This window comes from Mustelus asterias, chromosome 18 (genome assembly GCF_964213995.1).
Source record: "Mustelus asterias chromosome 18, sMusAst1.hap1.1, whole genome shotgun sequence".
Lineage (NCBI taxonomy): Eukaryota > Metazoa > Chordata > Chondrichthyes > Carcharhiniformes > Triakidae > Mustelus > Mustelus asterias.
The window spans coordinates 17,895,294-17,915,529 of NC_135818.1; the positions used below are offsets into that span (position 1 = coordinate 17,895,294).

Sequence of the window (20,236 nt, forward strand, 5' to 3'; positions counted from 1 at the left end):
CCAGAAACCATGGATGAACAGGGATATCCACTGCTTGCTGAAGTTCAGATCTGAGGAGTTCAAGTCAGGTGACACTGACCATTACAAGAAAGCCAGATATGATCTGAGGAGATCCGTCAAAGATGCCAAAAGACAGTACCGGACCAAGCGAGAGTTCCAGGCTAGCTACACCGACCCCCGCCGACTATGGCAAGGTCTGCAAGACATAACACGCTACAAGATGAAGGCATGTAAAATCACCGGCTGCAACGCACCTCTCCCTGATGAGCTCAATGCATTCTACACCTGTTTTGAGCAAGGGGTCAGCGAGAACATGCCCTCCACCCTGGAAAAACCTGTGTCTGGGGTCACCGTTGCAGATGTCAGAGCAGCTTTCTTGAAGGTCAACCCATGGAAAGCAACTGGCCTAGATGGGGTACCCGGACATGCACTCAGATCCTGTGTGGATCAGCTGGCAGGAGTATTCGCAGACATCTTCAACCTCTCTTTACAACAATCTGAGGTCCCTATCTGCTTCAAGAAGATGACCATCATCCCGGTACCTAAGAAAACCCAAACAGCGTGTCTTAATGACTATCGGCCGGTGGCTCTGACATCCATCATTATGAAGTGCTTCGAAAGGTTAGTCATGGCACGAATCAATTCCAGCCTCCCGGACCACCTGGATCCACTACAGTTTGCCTACTGCCGCAACAGGTCCACAGCAGACGCCATTTCCCAGGCCCTACACTCAACCCTAGAACACCTAGATAACTAGGACACCTATGTCAGACTCCTATTCATTGACTACAGCTCAGCCTCCAACACTATTATTCCCACGAAACTCATCTCCAAACTCTGTGGCCTGGACCTCAGCACGCTCTGCGACTGGATCCTGAACTTCCCAACTCACAGACCACAATCAGTACGGATAGGCAACAACACCTCCTCCTCCTCAATACTGGTGTCCCACAAGGCTGTGTTCTCAATCCCCTACTATACTCCTTCTACACCTATGACTGTGGGGCTAAATTCACCTCCAATTTGATTTTCAAATTTGTGGACGACACCGCCGTAGTGGGTCGGATCTCAAACAATGACGAGTACAGGAATGGGAGAGAATCTGGTGAGCTGGTGCGGCAACAATAATCTCTCCCTCAATGTCAACAAAACGAAGGAGATTGTCATCGACTTCAGGAAGCGTAAAGAAGAACAATCAAAGAGGACATAGTAGAAAGGTCCAAGAGTTTCAAGTTTTTAGGTGTCCAGATCACCAACAACCTGTCCGGGTCCCCCCATGCCGACACTATAGTTAAGAAAGTTCACCAATGCCTCTACTTTCTCAGAAGACTAAGAAAATTTGGCATGTCAGCTATGACTCTCACTAACTTTCACAGATGCACCATAGAAAGCATTCTTTCTGGTTGTATCACAGGTTGGTATGGCTCCTGCTCTGCCGCAATAAGCTACAAAAGGTTGTGAATGTAGCCCAATCCATCACGCAAACCAGCCTCCCATCCATTGACACTGTCTACACTTCCTGCTGTCTCGGCAAAGCAGCCAGCATAATCAAGGACCCCACTCACCCCGGACATTCTTCCACCTTGTTCCTTCGGGAAAAAGATACAAAAGTCTGAGGTCACATACCAATCGACTCAAGAACAGCTTCTTCCCTGCTGCCGTCAGACTTTTGAATGCACCTACCTCGCATTAAGTTGATCTATCTCTACACCCTAGCTATGACTGTAACACTACATTCTGCACTCCCTCCTTTCCTTCTTTATGAACGGTATGTTTTTGTCTGTACAGAGCGCAAGAAACAATACTTTTCACTGTATGTTAATACGTGACAATAATAAATCAAATTAAAAATAAAAAAAACTTGTATCTATCGTTATGTTTAGCTAATGTCTCGATATAAGACGAGCATTATGCTGAGACTTCTGACCTGCACTTCAGCTTTCTCCTCTTTTTAAATTATGTTACTGCTTTTCTCTCATACTTCATTTTTCTATCCAAGGTAACAGAACATAAGAACTAGGAGCAGGAGTAGGCCATCTGGCCCCTCGAGCCTGCTCCGCCATTCAATAAGATCATGGCTGATCTTTTCGTGGACTCAGCGCCACTTACCCGCCCACTCACCATAACCCTTAATTCCTTTACTGTTCAAAAATTTATCTATTCTTGCCTTAAAAACATTCAATGAGGTAGCCTCAACTGCTTCACTGGGCAGGGAATTCCACCGATTCAACAACCCTTTGGGTGAAGAAGTTCCTCCTCAACTCAGTCCTAAATCTGCTCCCTCTTATTTTGAGGCCATGTCCCCTAGTTCTAGTTTCACCCGCCAGTGGAAACAACCTTCCTGCTTCTATCATACATCGTTCTCAAAAGATTAATGCAAAAGCAAAATACTGCAGATGTTGAAAATTTGACACAAGAAGAAAAAAATGCTGGAAAACTCAGATAATCAGGCAGCATCTATGGAGGGAAACAGTCAACATTCATGTTGATTACCATTTCAAAATATTACATCGTGTATGAACTGGATAGATTTGTGAACAGTGTTTTTAAGGAAATGAGGTTCCCTTTTATACAGTTTTTGTCCTGTTTCCATTTTTCCAAGTCAATGGTCCCGGTTTTGCCATAGCTGGAACTGAAGCTATCATTGCTCAGCATTATTATGGCGGAAATCAGATTTTTGGCATCCACAGTATAACACGGAAACCCGTGTTTCCCAGTTCTCTCCGGATTTTCCACCCACGTCGCTGTTTTCTCCGGCTGCAAACGTGGGCTGAAAATCGCCCCAAAAAAGTATTTTGCCAGAGGGCAGTTCAGAGAAAATAGGAGGCGTGCCTCCAAATGTTTTTGTAGTATAGAGGTGTGCTGTGACATATAAAAGGGTAACCACTGGGGCAAAGGACGTATTGAGGCGATGGAGGAAGTACAATAAGTGGGGGACAATATGCAAAGATAAAGGGAGAAAACTGAAGTGAAGTAAGCTCCTGGTCTATTCCTCGTTCGCCCATTAAGTGGGGAAGGTACTGAATACATCCTATTCACAACCAAACTGAACATAGCATGCTTCAAGAGCCCAATAACATTTGTATAAAATATTCATTCCCGTTTACACAAGTTGGTAAATGGTAATTAAATTGAACTGTGCCCCATAAGATTTACCAATTGATTGTTTTCAGCTACGTTTGTAGAAATTCTGATTCACGCATTAAAAATTATTGGCGAAACATGCCTTGCATTATCAGCAGTGCCAGAGTGTTACTGCAGACTCGAACACTTTCACATTGTAAGGTCTGTGAGGACAGCATTTAATTATGATGGGTCCATGTGAATTATCTTCTCCTCGAAGGCCCTGTCCTTTATCATAGAAACCCTACAGCGCAGAAAGAGGCCATTCGGCCCATTGAGTCTGCACTGACCACAATCCCACCCAGGCCCTACCCCCATACCCCTACATATTTTACCCACTAATCCCTCTAACCTACGCATCTCAGGACACTAAGGGCAATTTTAGCATGGCCAATCAACCTAACCCGCACATCTTTGGACTGTGGGAGGAAACCGGAGCACCCGGAGGAAACCCACGCAGACACGAGGAGAATGTGCAAACTCCACACAGACAGTGACCCAAGCCAGGAATCGAACCCAGGTCCCTGGAGCTGTGAAGCAGCAGTGCTCACCACTGTGCTACCGTGCCGCCCTGTTATGATCTGTTTTGGAGCCACATGAAAAATAAGGATGTCCACATCTAGCAAAAGCTTTAAAGCAAACTCAGGGAACTGAGCAACTGGGTAGCACAGAAATTCAAATTCAACCCAACTCAAACTAAACCTCGATCAAATGCTCCGCACTACTGAGGAGGCGGTGGCCTATCACTAGACTATTAACCCAGAAGCTCAGCGAATGTTCTCGGGACCCTGGTTTGAATCCCGCTATGGCAGATGGAATCTGAAATCAATCAAAAATATCTGGAATTAAGAATCTACTGATGACCAAGAAACCATTGTCGGAAAAACCCATCTGGTCCTTTAGGGTAGGAAATCTGCCGTCCTTGGCCTACATGTGCCTCCAGAGCCACAGCAATGTGGCTCACTCTTAACTGCCCCCTGAAATGGCCAAGCACGCGACTCAGTTCAAGGCAACTGGGCATGGACAATAAATGCTGGCCTAGCCAGCGACACCCATACTCCATGAATCAACAAAAAAGGTTGCGTAAACCCAAACACTGCAGTTTGTTTTAAACTGCAGCTGCTGGAAAGAGGTAGATGGACGGATTAAAGAGCCGACAGCAAAACGGATTGCTGGGTGTCATTAGGGATCATGTGGACGCCACATGAAGTGGGGGTATACATAGAAACACTTATAAAGGAGCAGCCGACAAAGCAACAAGCAGTTTCAAAGCATGATCCCCTTTTCTCCAAACGTTTAGGATACCTTCCTTTTGCATATGCTGCCTTGTTAGATGTTCAGACAATTAACATTCTTGATGCTACCTTATTGAACATCTTCTTGAATTGATCTAGAGTTGTAATAGTCCTCGAGAGAGAGAGAGAGAGAGAAAGAGAAAGAGCCACGTCATCCCAACTTTTAATGACCAACTGAACATTAAGTGGCTCGAAGTCACTGGTTTTGTTCCGTCATCAAACTTCATTTGCAAACCACAGGCTTCATCCCTTTTCCGAGCAATTGTCTCAGGCTCATGCACAACCTGGGTACTGCAGCTAACATAAAGATCATCTCCTTCAACCCCTTACACATCCCAAACTCTACTCCTGCCTCAGTTTAACTGCTGACGAAACCCCAGCCATGCATTATTACGTTTAACTGGATAATTCTGATGCGCTCATGGTACATCTTCTATCTTACACCCTATATAAACTTGAGTTCATCCAAAGCTCTACTGCCAGTATCCTAACTCATACCAAGCCCTGCTCAGCAATCGCCTCAGAGATGAGCAGTGTTCGCACTGTGTGTTATTGGGGATGAGCAGTGTTCGCACTGTGTGTTATTGGGGATGAGCAGTGTTAGTGCTGTGTGTTATTGGGGATGAGCAGTGTTAGTGCTGTGTGTTATTGGGGATGAGCAGTGTTCGCACTGTGTGTTATTGGGGATGAGCAGTGTTAGTGCTGTGTGTTATTGGGGATGAACAGTGTTCGCACTGTGTGTTGTTGGGGATGAACAGTGTTCGCACTGTGTGTTGTTGGGGATGAACAGTGTTCGCACTGTGTGTTATTGGGGATGAGCAGTGTTCGCACTGTGTGTTATTGGGGATGAGCAGTGTTAGTGCTGTGTGTTATTGGGGATGAGCTGTGTTAGTGCTGTGTGTTATTGGGGATGAGCAGTGTTAGCGCTGTGTGTTATTGGGGATGAACAGTGTTAGCGCTGTGTGTTATTGGGGATGAGCAGTGTTAGTGCTGTGTGTTATTGGGGATGAGCAGTGTTAGTGCTGTGTGTTATTGGGGATGAGCAGTGTTAGTGCTGTGTGTTATTGGGGATGAGCAGTGTTCGCACTGTGTGTTATTGGGGATGAGCAGTGTTCGCACTGTGTGTTATTGGGGATGAACAGTGTTAGTGCTGTGTGTTATTGGGGATGAGCAGTGTTCGCACTGTGTGTTATTGGGGATGAGCAGTGTTAGTGCTGTGTGTTATTGGGGATGAGCTGTGTTAGTGCTGTGTGTTATTGGGGATGAGCAGTGTTAGTGCTGTGTGTTACTGGGGATGAGCAGTGTTAGTGCTGTGTGTTATTGGGGATGAGCAGTGTTAGTGCTGTGTGTTATTGGGGATGAACAGTGTTCGCACTGTGTGTTATTGGGGATGAGCAGTGTTAGTGCTGTGTGTTATTGGGGATGAGCAGTGTTAGTGCTGTGTGTTACTGGGGATGAGCAGTGTTAGTGCTGTGTGTTATTGGGGATGAGCAGTGTTAGTGCTGTGTGTTATTGGGGATGAACAGTGTTCGCACTGTGTGTTATTGGGGATGAGCAGTGTTAGTGCTGTGTGTTATTGGGGATGAACAGTGTTCGCACTGTGTGTTATTGGGGATGAGCAGTGTTAGTGCTGTGTGTTATTGGGGATGAGCAGTGTTAGTGCTGTGTGTTATTGGGGATGAGCTGTGTTAGTGCTGTGTGTTATTGGGGATGAGCAGTGTTAGTGCTGTGTGTTATTGGGGATGAGCAGTGTTAGTGCTGTGTGTTATTGGGGATGAGCAGTGTTCGCACTGTGTGTTATTGGGGATGAGCAGTGTTAGTGCTGTGTGTTATTGGGGATGAGCAGTGTTCGCACTGTGTGTTATTGGGGATGAGCAGTGTTCGCACTGTGTGTTATTGGGGACGAGCAGTGTTCGCACTGTGTGTTATTGGGGATGAGCAGTGTTAGCGCTGTGTGTTATTGGGGATGAGCAGTGTTAGTGCTGTGTGTTATTGGGGATGAGCAGTGTTAGTGCTGTGTGTTATTGGGCATGAGCAGTGTTAGTGCTGTGTGTTATTGGGAATGAGCAGTGTTAGTGCTGTGTGTTATTGAGGATGAACTGTGTTCGTATTGTGCGCAATGATGTGGAATTAACCCCGTGTATTGTTTGGGATGTGAAAAGCTTGCAGCATGTTTTGTTAGTGACATGGGGCATTTGCCTTTTGCATTATCAAAGATGTGAGGTGTGTTATCACCCTGTTGTCGGGGATGTGTGGAGGATTAGCAGCATATATTGCTGGGGATATGAGGAGGTTTATGATTGAGGGAACTTCAGCTAGCATACATGTTACCTTTGCACCAGGTTTGAGGTGAAGTTACCCTAAGCCTGTGTATATTTTCCCATATTTTGGCTCGTGTCAACGTGTGGCACCAAAGCCTGGAAGAGGGAATTGACCTGGGGACTATTTAGCTGACCTCAGCAAACTTGCAGAAGGAACTTTGACCTCAGAACAAAAGGATATTGCTAAACCATGTAGCATCATCAAACACAGACCCATCAAGCAAGGCAATTGGAGGAAGTATGCAATGATCACATCACACAAACCTCAGATTAAACTTGAAGCCAGTAATCCAAAGGTCAACGGAGCCACTATCTCTGCACAATGTCTGTGATCTTTCTGCATCTTTGCTATGGTAGATTGTCTGATGCACATTGTCCCTCAGCCTTTTCATCACCTTCGGAGTCTATCATTGCTGTGCTGAAACTGTGCATGTTTGGACTTTGTGGCTGGATCAATCATCCCCAGGACTGCACGGTCACCTAGCACATGAAGGGGGAAAAAATACTGAATGGCTGGTATTAATATTATTCTGAAGTTGGTGTTTGTAAAATTGTCTGTTAAAAGGTGTTTTTTTTTAAGGTTAAAAAAAATGCAAGTACAGATAGAGTGCCCAAAATGAAACATTTGTTTCAGAAGGCTAAGCAGCAGGGTTACCAAGGCAACAGGCTTTCGTTTTTTAAAATTCAGCCAGTCAAATTTGAATCAGACACTTGGATACCAAGAACCTATTAAATTTAAATTTGATGGTGTTGGCAACCAAGGACCAATCATATTATGGGGATATTGATATGTCTTCACACGTATAGAGACAAAAGCAGAGAGCAACTGCCATCTGCCACAGCTTACAGCTATTAGCTCAAAGCCTCTTCTCAATAGCGAAGGTACCAAAGAAGGCATAAGTTCCTGACAGAAGAATCAACAGAGAAAGCCCAGAATATTCCAGAAGAGACAAAACCTGGTTGTAATTTAGAGAGTGACTAAATATCTTTTTTTTGTTAATGAGTGGGAATTGTGTTTGTTGGAACAGCATTCCATTAGAATCGTGTTTTATTTGGTTTGTTAATAGTTTAGTTCATTTGTTCAGTTAGTTAGATAAATAAATTGTTACTTGTTGATTTTAGAGTGTGTGTCAGGGAGTTATTTTGATTTAACCATCAAAAGTTGTTGAAGAGCAGATCGTATCACTCACTTTTACAGATTATAGGGCGAGGTGCTCCTCTTTGAGTGGTTAGGTGTTAGTTCTCAGAGGGAGGATCCACCTCTGCTTCATAACAATACTCAAATAGTGAGGTCATGATGGACAATAATCTTCTCATTGGGTGTCAGCTACAGCTCAGTACTGATGTTCTGAAGTGAGTCAGAAGATTGTGTGTTCAGTCCCAATCCATAGATTTGAGCATATAATCCAAACTGACATCGAGTGTATACTGAGGGAGCTGCCATCATTCAGATGAGGTGTTAAACCAGGACATCATCTGCCCCCTCAGGTGTAAAATAAATCCCATGGCACAATTTTGAAGAGGAGCAGGGGGATTCTCCTCAATGCCCTGGCCATTGTTCATCCCTCAATCAGCAGCACGGAGATGGATTATCCGGTCATTTAGTTGAGTGTTGTTTGTCAGATCTTCCAGAATGCAAATTCGCTGTTGGATTGCCTACATTACAATAGAGACTACACTTCAAAGCACTTTAACTGTAAAGCACTTTGGCAGTCCTGAGCTTGTGAAAGATGCTTTTTGATCTTTATTTTGTTTTTTACTCCTTTCCCAGCAGTAACCCTGTGTCCTACTTTGTTCAATAACCTTAAAACCGCCTAAAATCAATAATTAGCCATTCACTAAATTATTTATCCATAAATTAGATACTGAAGGGCCAAGAAAATGTGATTTGTGAAGCAAGTTCCTCAAACGGATATCCTATGTAAGTAAAAAAAACTTGCATTCCTATCGAACCTTTCACAATCTCTGCATCTCCCAAAATGTTTTACAGCAAACAGAGTGTTTTTCAAGTATAGTCACTGGTGTAAGGCAAGAAACATGGAAAGCAGTTTCCACACAGCAAGCTCCCACAAACAGAAGTATGATAGTGGCAAGATAATCGGTTTTTGACCATGTTTATTGAGGGCTAAATATTAGCCAGGACACTGCTCTTCCAAGTTGTTCCATCAGGTCTTTTACATCTATCTTTGATAGTCTCCCACCCATTGACACTGTCTACACTTCCCGCTGCCTTGGAAAAGCAGCCAGCATTATTAATGACCCCACGCACCCTGGACATTCTCTCTTCCACCTTCTTCCTTCGGGAAAAAGATACAAAAGTCTGAGGTCACGTACCAACCGACTCAAGAACAGCTTCTTCCCTGCTGCCATCAGACTTTTGAATGGACCTACCTTGCATTAAGTTGATCTTTCTCTACACCCCAGCTAAGACTATAACACTACATTCTGCACTCTCTCCTTTCCTTATCTATGATTTGTCTGTATAGCGCGCAAGAAACAATACTTCTCACAGTATACTAATACATGTGACAATAATAAATCAAATCAAATGACTCAAAAGGTTAACTTTCACCACAGATGCTGCCAGAGCTGTGGCGTTTTTCTAACATTTTCTGTTTTTGTTTAAGATTTCCAGAATGGACAGTATTTTGCTTTGATTTTAGATGCTAGTAATGATGTTGCTTGGGGGATAATGTTGGGGGAGGGACACTGGAATTAACTCCCATGTTGTACAAACTATAGTCCTGGGTTCTTTTACATCCACTTGAGGGGGGGGCAGACAGCACCTCAGGATAGCATCCCGTCTTAAAGACGGCATTCCCTCAGGATTGCACCTGAATGTCAGCCTGGATTATGTACTCCAGGTTCTGGCGTGGACTAATGGCCTTCTGACTCAAAGGTGAAAATGCCACAACTGAGTTACAGCTGAAGTAGTGATTGCCCAAACCAGCCATTGGGTTGGATATTCGGTGGAGACCTAGAAGTCACAGTCTGTTAAACAAGCCTCTCTGTATATCTTACAATGACATATGAATCAAATTATTTCCTTTTCACGATGTAATTTTGATTTCATCTCGACAATAAAAACCCTGCTCGAGATGTGAGATTTCCCATTGGCTAAGGGAATGTTGCTGTTGGATTAATAATACAAATTTATGCTCACAATAAATCCCACCTTAAATAATTAATTCCACTGTCCAAGGAGCATAATGAACTGTACATGCAGACCGTAAATATTTTATATCATTATTTTGATATGCCGGATTTCAATAAAGCATGCAGTGTGGAGGCGCACTAAGCAGCTGAACTCCAACAGTCTGTGGGACCAAAACAAGTGAAATGCCACAACCAATCTGAGATTTACCAACTGCTGAGGTACCAATCAAAATGTGGCACGGGTAAAGTTGGGGCAGAAAGAGAAAGTCAATGCGCAAATGAGAGGGATAAGAGTCAAGTGGACTACTAGGCCAATGACTCACCCTCTAAGCATTGGACATGACTTGCCCAAGGGAGACAGACATCATTTGAAAAGAGAAGGCTGCGGAGTGCCCTAATAGAGGTCTTCAAAATTCTGAAAGGCTTACTCGGGTAGCAGATGTTGTCCCTCGTAGGGGAGACCAAAACGAGAGGCCAGAAATATAAACAGTCACTAACAAAGCTATTAAGCAATTCAGGATAATCCTCTTTAATCAAAGAATGGCTATTTGGAATTTGCCACCACATGGAGCATGGGGCTCAAAACACATGGGGAGGGGGTGGGGGCGGCAGAAACATTTGCCCTCAAAAACTCCAAAATAGTCCACGGGGAATCAGAACTGAAGCAAAAACGTAAGATGTTGAGACTTAGGAGGAGCGTAGGAGGATGAGGGGGTGACCTTATGAGGTTTATAAAATCATGAGGGGTATAGATAAGGTGATTAGTCAAGGTTTTTCCCCAGGGTAGGGGAGCCCAAAACTAGAGGGCATAGGTTAAAGGTGAGAGGGGAAAGATTTAAAAGGGACCTGAGGGGCAACTTCTTCACACAGAGGGTGGGATGCGTGTATGGATTCAGCTGCCAGAGGAGGTGGGAGAGAGGGTACAATTACAACATTTAAGAGACATTGGGACAGGTACATGGATGGGAAAGGTTTAGAAGGATAGGGACTAGTTCAGTTTAGGAAACTTGGTTGGCATGGGCGTGTTGGTACGAAGGGCCTGTTTCCATGCTGTATATCTCAATGACTAATATCACCCTCGTACAGGTATCCCCTGTTTAAAGTGCATTATAATGGCACTTTTTTGTTTAAAACACTGTTCCTGTACATGGATCAGAAACTCCACTGTAACTGCACATGCTCAGTATGGTCTTTAAACAAATCCTGCCACTTTGCTCATCACCGCCATCCCAACCATCCACTCACTGGCCCTCCAAATCCACTCCCACCGACTGAACCTCACACCCCTCATCCTCACTACCCCCCTCCCGATTACGGAGCCTCACTACCCTCCTCCCACTCACTGGGCCTCACTACCCTCCTCCTGCTCGCGGGGCCTAACTACCCTCCTCCTGCTCGCGGGGCCTCACTACCCTCCTCCTGCTCGCGGGGCCTCACTACCCTCCTCCTGCTCGCGGGGCCTCACTACCCTCCTCCTGCTCGCGGGGCCTCACTACCCTCCTCCTGCTCGCGGGGCCTCACTACCCTCCTCCTGCTCGCAGGGCCTCATTACCCTCCTCCTGCCCGCGGGGCCTCACTACCCTCCTCCCGCTGGCGGGGCCTCACTACCCTCCTCCCGCTGGCGGGGCCTCACTACCCTCCTCCCGCTGGCGGGGCCTCACTACCCTCCTCCCGCTGGCGGGGCCTCACTACCCTCCTCCCGCTGGCGGGACCTCACTACCCTCCTCCCACTCGCGGGGCCTCACTACCCTCCTCCCGCTGGCGGGACCTCACTACCCTCCTCCCACTCGCGGGGCCTCACTACCCTCCTCCCGCTGGCGGGACCTCACTACCCTCCTCCCGCCCGCGGGGCCTCACTACCCTCCTCCCGCTGGCGGGACCTCACTACCCTCCTCCCACTCGCGGGGCCTCACTACCCTCCTCCCACTCGCGGGGCCTCACTACCCTCCTCCCGCTGGCGGGACCTCACTACCCTCCTCCCGCCCGCGGGGCCTCACTACCCTCCTCCCACTCGCGGGGCCTCACTACCCTCCTCCCACTCGCGGGACCTCACTACCCTCCTCCCGCCCGCGGGGCCTCACTAGCCTCGGGCAGGATCTCCCAAGCCCCCTCCCAACCGCCAGCCCTCCCAGTTACCTTACTGAATGCCAGAGCATGTTTGAGGGGCTGAACAGCCGACTCCCACTGCCATTCCTTATGATCTTATGAAAGACAATCATTGTGTGCAAATATATTAAAAATTGTCACAATGAGGAAGCAGCCGCAGCATTGGCTGGAAGGGAAAGTTACTGAGAGAGGACTTTGCCAGCAGTGAAACAATTAAAACATAAATTTCAAGTGAAAGGAAGAGACATACCAGGAACAGAAACCAAGCAGCAGCATGTCAACAGAGAGCTAACCTCCCATTTACTCCAGCATTGCATTACTAAGATTGTAAGTATGTCCTCTATAAAATGTGTGTTTTGTCAATAAAACCAATCATTATTAAGGTTGAAGCTTCAGTAATCTCTGGTTTACCCTAAAACAGCAAAGATAAGAAATCCTACACTAGGATGAAAACAGACATACACGGCCTTAGAAAGAGGGAGGGAAAAAAAAACCCTACAATTCTCCAGAAAACAATTGGCAGAGGAGGAGACTCTTCAGTGCCTGGAGTCTGATCTGCCATTCAGTGAGACAATGGCTGATCTGTCTCTCAACTCCATCTTGCTGAACAAAAATCGAACAATTTTAGCTTTGAAAATTTCAATTGAGCTCCAGAAGCTTTTTGGCGACAGTTCCAGATCTCTATTACGTTTTGTGACCAAGTGTTTCCTGCATGTCCTCATTTTAAGGTCATGCCCCCCTCCCTCCCCCTGTTCTGGACTCTCCCACCAAAGATATTGCTGTCTCTATGTGCCCCATCAACACCTTAATTACAGCATTCCTTAATCTCCCACACACTACCGAATATAATCTTTGCAATCTGTCCTTATAATTCAACCCATCACAAACCTCTGGCGCATGACCAAGTATCTCACATCCAAGCAGCCCCTGACTGTAATGCAGTAGTCTCGGAGCAGCTTGCAGCCATCCTCAAAGGCATCAACACCAACTTTCAGAACACTACCATTCCCCATCAGGTCGAGTAAGGTCTTCGGCAACAACTGACCATCCCTGGTCATGTGTGTCACGCGGACGAGGAGGCACAGACCACTGTAAGAGGCAATCTGAAGGAGAGACACGGGGTTTGGCTTCCCCTTGACAGAAATCTGGAAAATAATTTCAAGACAGGAGGAAAAGAAAATGTCACCGCTGCCACTGTTAAACCAAAAGTTTCAAACTTCTAGAGAAGAAAATACAGTTTAAAAACTAATCAACTAAATCCAGTTTGCAGGTTGGGCCAAAGGGCCTTTTCTGCTCTCTATGCCCTTCAACTCTTTCTGGAGTATGAGATGCTTTAATGGGCAGCACGGTGGCACAGCGGTTAGCACTGCTGCCTCACAGCACCAGGGACCCAGGTTAGATTCCCGGCTTGGGTCACTGTCTGCGCAGAGCCTGCACTTTCTCCCCATGTCTGCATGGGTTTCCTCCGGGTGCTCCCGTTTCCTCCCACAGTCCAAAGATGTGCAGGTTAGGTGCATTGGCCGTGCTAAATTGCCCCTTAGTGTCAGGGGGATTAGCTAGGGTAAATGCGTGGGGTTATGGGGATAGGGCCTGGGTGGGATTGTGGTCGGTGCAGACTCGATGGGCCGAATGGCCTCCTTCTGCACTGTAGGACTCTATGATTCTATCACAGTAACTTGTATTTATACATTGCCTTCAATGGCACTTTACAACAGCATTATCAAACAAAATTTGGCACCTAGTCACAAGATAAAAGCCTTATCAAATAGTTAGGCTTTAAGGAATGCACTGATCACAATTGTTGTGGCACAGGAGGCCATTTGGCCCATCATGTTTGCACCAGCTCTCCAAGTGAGCATTCTGGCTTAGTGCCATTCCCCTGCCTTTTCCCCCATACCACTGCACATTGTTTCAAATCAAGTACTTACCTAATCAGGGAAAGAGAGAAAGGTGAAGAGGATTAAAGAGGGAATTCCAGAGCTTAAGGGCGAGGCAGACTCTATCAATAGTGAAGCATAGTAAATCGATGATGTGCAAAAAGAGTTGGGGAACACAGGGATTGCAGAGTTGCTGAAAAGGAGAAGTTTAAAGTTTATTTATTGGTGTCACAAGTAGGCTTACATTAACACGGCAATGAAGTTCCTGTGAAAATCCCCTAATCACCACACTCTGGCACCTATTCGGGTACACGGAGGGAGAATTTAGCATGGCCAATGCACCAAACCAGCATGTCTTTGGGACTATGGAAGGAAACCGGAGCACCCGGAGGAAACCCACACAGACACGGGGAGAATGCGCAGACTCTGCACAGACAGTGACCCAAGCCGGGAATCGAACTCGTGTCCCTGGCGCTGTGAGGCAGCAGTGCTAACCGCTGTGCCATTCCTACAAAGATTTCAGAGAGAAGCATGGGTTGGGCCATGACGAGATTTAAACAGCATGAGATTTTTTTTTTTTAAGATCAAAGTCTTGATAGACTGGAAGCTAATGGAGGTCAGCAAGTATCGGGTCAGTGGATGAACCAGACTTGATATAAGCTAGGATATGGGCAGCAGTAGTTTGAATCAACTGAAAAGAGGGTAATAGGTGGGAGGCTGATGAAGGCAGCATTGGAATATTCAAGTCTAGAGGGAACAAAAGCATGGATCGGGGGTTCTGAAAATAAGGAATGGATACAACTTTTCTCTTGCTCAAATGTCCTGCGCCCAAGTTTTCTAGCTGCTCACTCCAATCACTGTGAATGTCTGTACGTGGGCGGCACGGTAGCACAGTGGTTAGCACTGCTGCTTCACAGCTCCAGGGACCTGGGTTCGATTCCCGGCTTGGGTCACTGCCTGTGTGGAGTTTGCACATTCTCCTCGTGTCTGCGTGGGTTTCCTCCGGGTGCTCCGGTTTCCGTCCAAAGATGTGCGGGTTAGGTTGATTGGTCATGCTAAAATTGACCCTTAGTGTCCTGGGATGCGTAGAGGGATTAGCGGGTAAAATATGTAGGGATATGGGGGTAGGGCCTGGGTGGGATTGTGGTTGGTGCAGACTCGATGGGCCGAATGGCCTCTTTCTGTACTGTAGGGTTTCTATGATTCTATGGTCCTAGAGGCAGTGCCTGAGATACTGTCCCGATTACCCACCCCACAACATCCTGCATTTAGTAAATGCCAGCTAATGGGTAATTTGGTTGTTTCAGACTGACAGGTGAATGGCCTTAGGCTGGGGTGACGCGGTTGAGCCTTCCCCTCGCTGGCCAGGGACTATTTCACTTCATCCAAGGGCCTTTCATGATCAGAAATTAGCACGTGACATAGTTGAGGTAAACAGCATGGATGCCTTTGAGGGGGAAACTTGACAAACACTTAAAGGACGATGGAATAGAGGTGAAATGAAGTAAGGTGGGAGGAAGCTCTTGCGGCGCATAAAATAGTTGGGCCAAGTGATCTATTTCTGTGTAGTACCATAGAATCCCTACAGTGCAAAACGAGGCCATTTGGCCCATCAAGTCTGCACCAACTCTACGAAAGAACATCTTACCCAGGGGCCCACATCCCCACCTTATCCCCATAACCCCATGCATTTACCATGGCCAATCCACCTAACCCGCACATTTTTCGGACTGTGGGAGGAAACCGGAGCACCCAGAGGAAACCCACGCAGACACGGGGAGAACGTGCAGACTCCACACAAGACAGCCACTCAAGGTCGGAACTGAACCCAGGTCCCTGCACCACTGCGCCACACGTCTGAGAAATCCTTATAAATACTCAGCTCAGGGTCAAATAGGATGCCATAGTTATGAACAGTTCAGCCTCAGATACTGACCAAGGAGAGAGATGGAATCAGTAGCTATGAGTTTACGGAGGAGGGGACCAAAACAAATGTTTTTGCACTTTCCAATAGTTACTTGGAGGCTACCTCTGCTCATCCAGTTTTGGTGTTGGACAAGCAGCATGGAAAACCAGTGCCCATGCATACATCAATCATGGGCATCACAGTTGAAGAATCAGGAGCACTATAGCCGAGGAGCTGAGGAAGTTCCCTTTTCAGTGCTCTGAAAAAACTCAGCTACCCACAGTTTAAACTCAGCTGCGTTACTGTCCATTTCTAGTCAACTTTTCCACAATATTGCTGTCGGTGTTCAGGGGAACGGACCATGAACAGCTATTCGGCTTGATCAGCGGGCAGCACTCTCACCTCTGGGTGAGGAGGCTGGGGCTCACTCGAGAGTCTTCAGCACAAAAAAGCCATAATTGAGCTGGGATCGTCCCATTCAGACATGAAACCAGAGCCCTGCCTGATCTCAGATGTGGAGATGCCGGCGTTGGACTGGGGTAAACACAGTAAGAAGTTTAACAACACCAGGTTAAAGTCCAACAGGTTTATTTGGTAGCAAAAGCCACACAAGCTTTCGAAGCTCTAAGCCCCTTCTTCAGGTGAGTGGGAATTCTGTTCACAAACACACACGAGGACGGCCTCAACCGGGATATTGGGTTCATGTCACACTATTTGTAACTCCCACAGTTGCGTGGACCTGCAGAGTTTCACTGGCTGTCTTGTCTGGAGACAATACACATCTTTTTAGCCTGTCTTGATGCTCTCTCCACTCCCATTGTTTTGTTTCTTAAAGACTTGATTAGTTGTAAGTATTCGCATTCCAACCATTATTCATGTAAATTGAGTCTGTGTCTTTATAAGCTCTGTTTGTGAACAGAATTCCCACTCACCTGAAGAAGGGGCTTAGAGCTTCGAAAGCTTGTGTGGCTTTTGCTACCAAATAAACCTGTTGGACTTTAACCTGGTGTTGTTAAACTTACTGATCTCAGATGGACATGAAAGATCCTCTGGCACTATTTCAAAGACAGCCAGGGATTTCTCCCGAGTGCCCTGGCCAATATTTATGCCTCAATCATAAAAGAAAACACGGTTAATTAGGTGATTATCCATTGTTATTTGTGGAAGCTTATGTGTAATTAACTATTTTCTTTCCTGCCTTACATCTGGGACTTCCAAGCAAACACTTCATTTGTTGTAAACCACTTGGTGACATCCTGAAGCCATTAAAGAGGTTACATGAATCTATATATTTCACTCAATACTGAGGGAGTTGGGTTAACATCAGTAGAGATACAGTCAGTAACACAGGGTGCTGGGGGAGAGGGGTTACTGAGTGTCAGTGTGAGGGAGCTGGATTAACAGCAGTAGAGATACAGTCAGTAACACAGGGTGCTGGGGGAGATGGGTTACTGAGTGTCAGTGTGAGGGAGCTGGATTAACATCAGTAGAGATACAGTCAGTAACACAGGGTGCTGGGGGAGAGGGGTTACTGAGTGTCAGTGTGAGGGAGCTGGATTAACAGCAGTAGAGATACAGTCAGTAACACAGGGTGCTGGGGGAGAGGGGTTACTGAGTGACAGTGTGAGGGAGCTGGATTAACATCAGTAGAGATACAGTCAGTAACACAGGGTGCTGGGGGAGATGGGTTACTGAGTGTCAGTGTGAGGGAGCTGGATTAACATCAGTAGAGATACAGTCAGTAACACAGGGTGCTGGGGGAGAGGGGTTACTGAGTGACAGTGTGAGGGAGCTGGATATATAATTCCTCAATTCTGCTACCTTGGTACCATGGCAGCACAGTGGTTAGCATTGCTGCCTCACAGCGCCAGGGGCCCGGGTTCGATGTCCGGCTTGGGTCGCTGTCTGTGTGGAGCTTGAACGTTCTCCCCGTGACTGCGTGGGTTTCCTCCGGGTGCTCCAGTTTCCTCCCACAGTCCGAAAGACGTGCTGGTTAGGTGCATTGGCCGTGCTAAATTCTCCGTCAGTGTACCTGAACAGGCACCGGAGTGTGGCGAATAGGGGATTTTCACAGTAACTTCATTGCAGTGTTAATGTAAGCCTGCTTGTGACATTAATAAACTTTAAACCTTCCACGCTACTTAGGCTTGTTTCTCCTCCCAGACAGAAAAGCACAGAGCAAAAGATATCGACAGATATTATGAACGATACTCACCCACTCACAGTCAATTCCTATGAGTGGGTAATGTTCCAATTCTGCTTTCAGCAGCGGCCAGGCTTGCTCCCACTCAGTCTCTGACTCCACTATCAAGGCCTCTGCATTCAGCAATTTCCCCACCAGTGGACTGGGATTAACAAAATCATCCGTGTTGTCCGGTTGGCGAGCTTGCTCTCCGTGACTCTGTGAGGCGTTCTCTCCTTCGTTCAGAGCTTCTCCATTCTGTCTGCTGAGAGGCTTCTTCCATTTGGGACTTTTAAAGGCCTTCCATAAGTACAGACAGCCCACAGCCGTACCCAGCACTGTGGCCGCTGTCACTGCCAGGGCCTGTGGCCGGGACATGCTTTTTCAGTGTGACTGATGTCCTGATTTGGACCACACATTACTCGTCAGGAAGGAGTGGGAAAACACAGGGCGCGGTGTCGCATGCAGCTCGGTTGCAGCTCCAGACATTTCAAACCGAGCCACCCAATGTGGCCTTCCAACAACACGATTATCAACCTGCCAAAAAATAATCATTGCAGTTTGTCTTTTGAGGAACCTTGCAAACATGTTGAAAAAAACTGCCATATAGAACATAGAACAGTACAGCACAGAACAGGCCCTTCGGCCCACGATGTTGTGCCGAGCTTTATCTGAAAGCAAGATCAAGCTATCCCACTCCCTATCATCCTGGTGTGCTCCATGTGCCTATCCAATAACCGCTACAATGTTCCTAAAGTGTCTGACTCCACTATCACTGCAGGCAGTCCATTCCACACCCCAACCACTCTCTGCGTAAAGAACCTACCTCTGATATCCTTCCTGTATCTCCTACCACGAACCCTATAGTTATGCCCCTTGTAATAGCTCCATCCACCCGAGGAAATAGTCTTTGAACGTTCACTCTATCTATCCCCTTCATCATTTTATAAAGCTCTATTAAGTCTCCCCTCAGCCTCCTCCGCTCCAGAGAGAACAGCCCTAGCTCCCACAACCTTTCCTCATAAGACCTACCCTCCAAACCAGGCAGCATATGATATAATCTGACATGTAAGCATAAACACAGGAAATACTCCAGTCAGATAGCATCTGTGAAGAGAGAGAGAGAGAAAGGGAGGGGAGAGGAGGCCAGAGAGAGGAGGGGGGAGAGCAGGGAGAAGGGGTGCTGGGGGGGGCGCTGGGGGGTGCTGAGGGGGGAGGGGCCCGGGGGGGGAGGGGAGGGGCCGGGGGGGGGGAGAGGAGGGGCCGGGAGGGGGGGGGGAAGAGGAGGGGCCGGGAGGGGGGGGGAAGAGGAGGGGCCGGGAGGGGGGGGGGAAGAGGAGGGGCCGGGAGGGGGGGGGAAGAGGAGGGGCCGGGAGGGGGGGGGGAAGAGGAGGGGCCGGGAGGGGGGGGGGGGAGAGGAGGGGCCGGGAGGGGGGGGGAAGAGGAGGGGCCGGGAGGGGGGGGGAAGAGGAGGGGCCGGGAGGGGGGGGGAAGAGGAGGGGCCGGGAGGGGGGGGGAAGAGGAGGGGCCGGGAGGGGGGGGGGAAGAGGAGGGGCCGGGAGGGGGGGGGAAGAGGAGGGGCCGGGAGGGGGGGGAAGAGGAGGGGCCGGGAGGGGGGGGGGAAGAGGAGGGGCCGGGAGGGGGGGGGGGGAGAGGAGGGGCCGGGAGGGGGGGGGGGGGGGGGGAGAGGAGGGGCCGGGAGGGGGGGGGGGGAGAGGCCGGGAGGGGGGGGGGGAGAGGAGGGGCCGGGAAGGGGGGGGGGAGAGGAGGGCCGGGAAGGGGGGGGGTGGAGAGGAGGGGCCGGGAAGGGGGGGGGGGGAGAGGAGGGGCCGGGAGGGGGGGGGAGAGGAGGGGGAAGAGGAGGGGCCGGGAGGGGGGGGGAAGAGGAGGGGCCGGGAGGGGGGGGGAAGAGGAGGGGCCGGGAGGGGGGGGAAGAGGAGGGGCCGGGAGGGGGGGGAAAGAGGAGGGGCCGGGAGGGGGGGGAAAGAGGAGGGGCCGGGAGGGGGGGGGAAAGAGGAGGGGCCGGGAGGGGGGGAAAGAGGAGGGGCCGGGAGGGGGGGAAAGAGGAGGGGCCGGGAAGAGGGGAGGAGGGGGCCGGGAAGAGGGGAGGAGGGGGGGCGGGGGGGATAGGGGGGGGCGGGGGGGATAGGGGGGGGCGGGGGGGGATAGGGGGGGGCGGGGGGGATAGGGGGGGGGCGGGGGGGATAGGGGGGGGCGGGGGGGCGTGGGGGAGAGGGGGGGGGCGTGGGGGAGAGGGGGGGGGCGTGGGG

The 20,236-nt window shown here is 48.6% G+C and overlaps 1 protein-coding gene across 2 annotated transcripts in view; it reads right to left on the reverse strand.

Annotated features, from left to right (window-relative positions):
- Window positions 1–18,506, reverse strand: part of exd2 (exonuclease 3'-5' domain containing 2) — a 39,625-nt gene extending 21,119 nt beyond the window's left edge. For both annotated transcript variants that reach the window (XM_078233459.1, XM_078233458.1), the window contains exons 1-2: window positions 18,000–18,506; window positions 12,890–13,146 (exon numbers count right to left, since the gene is read on the reverse strand). In XM_078233459.1, coding sequence (XP_078089585.1) covers window positions 12,890–13,146; window positions 18,000–18,344 — 602 coding nt within the window. In that variant the 5' untranslated portion in view covers window positions 18,345–18,506. The remainder of the gene's footprint in view (window positions 1–12,889; window positions 13,147–17,999) is intronic.
- Window positions 18,507–20,236: the final 1,730 nt, after the last annotated feature.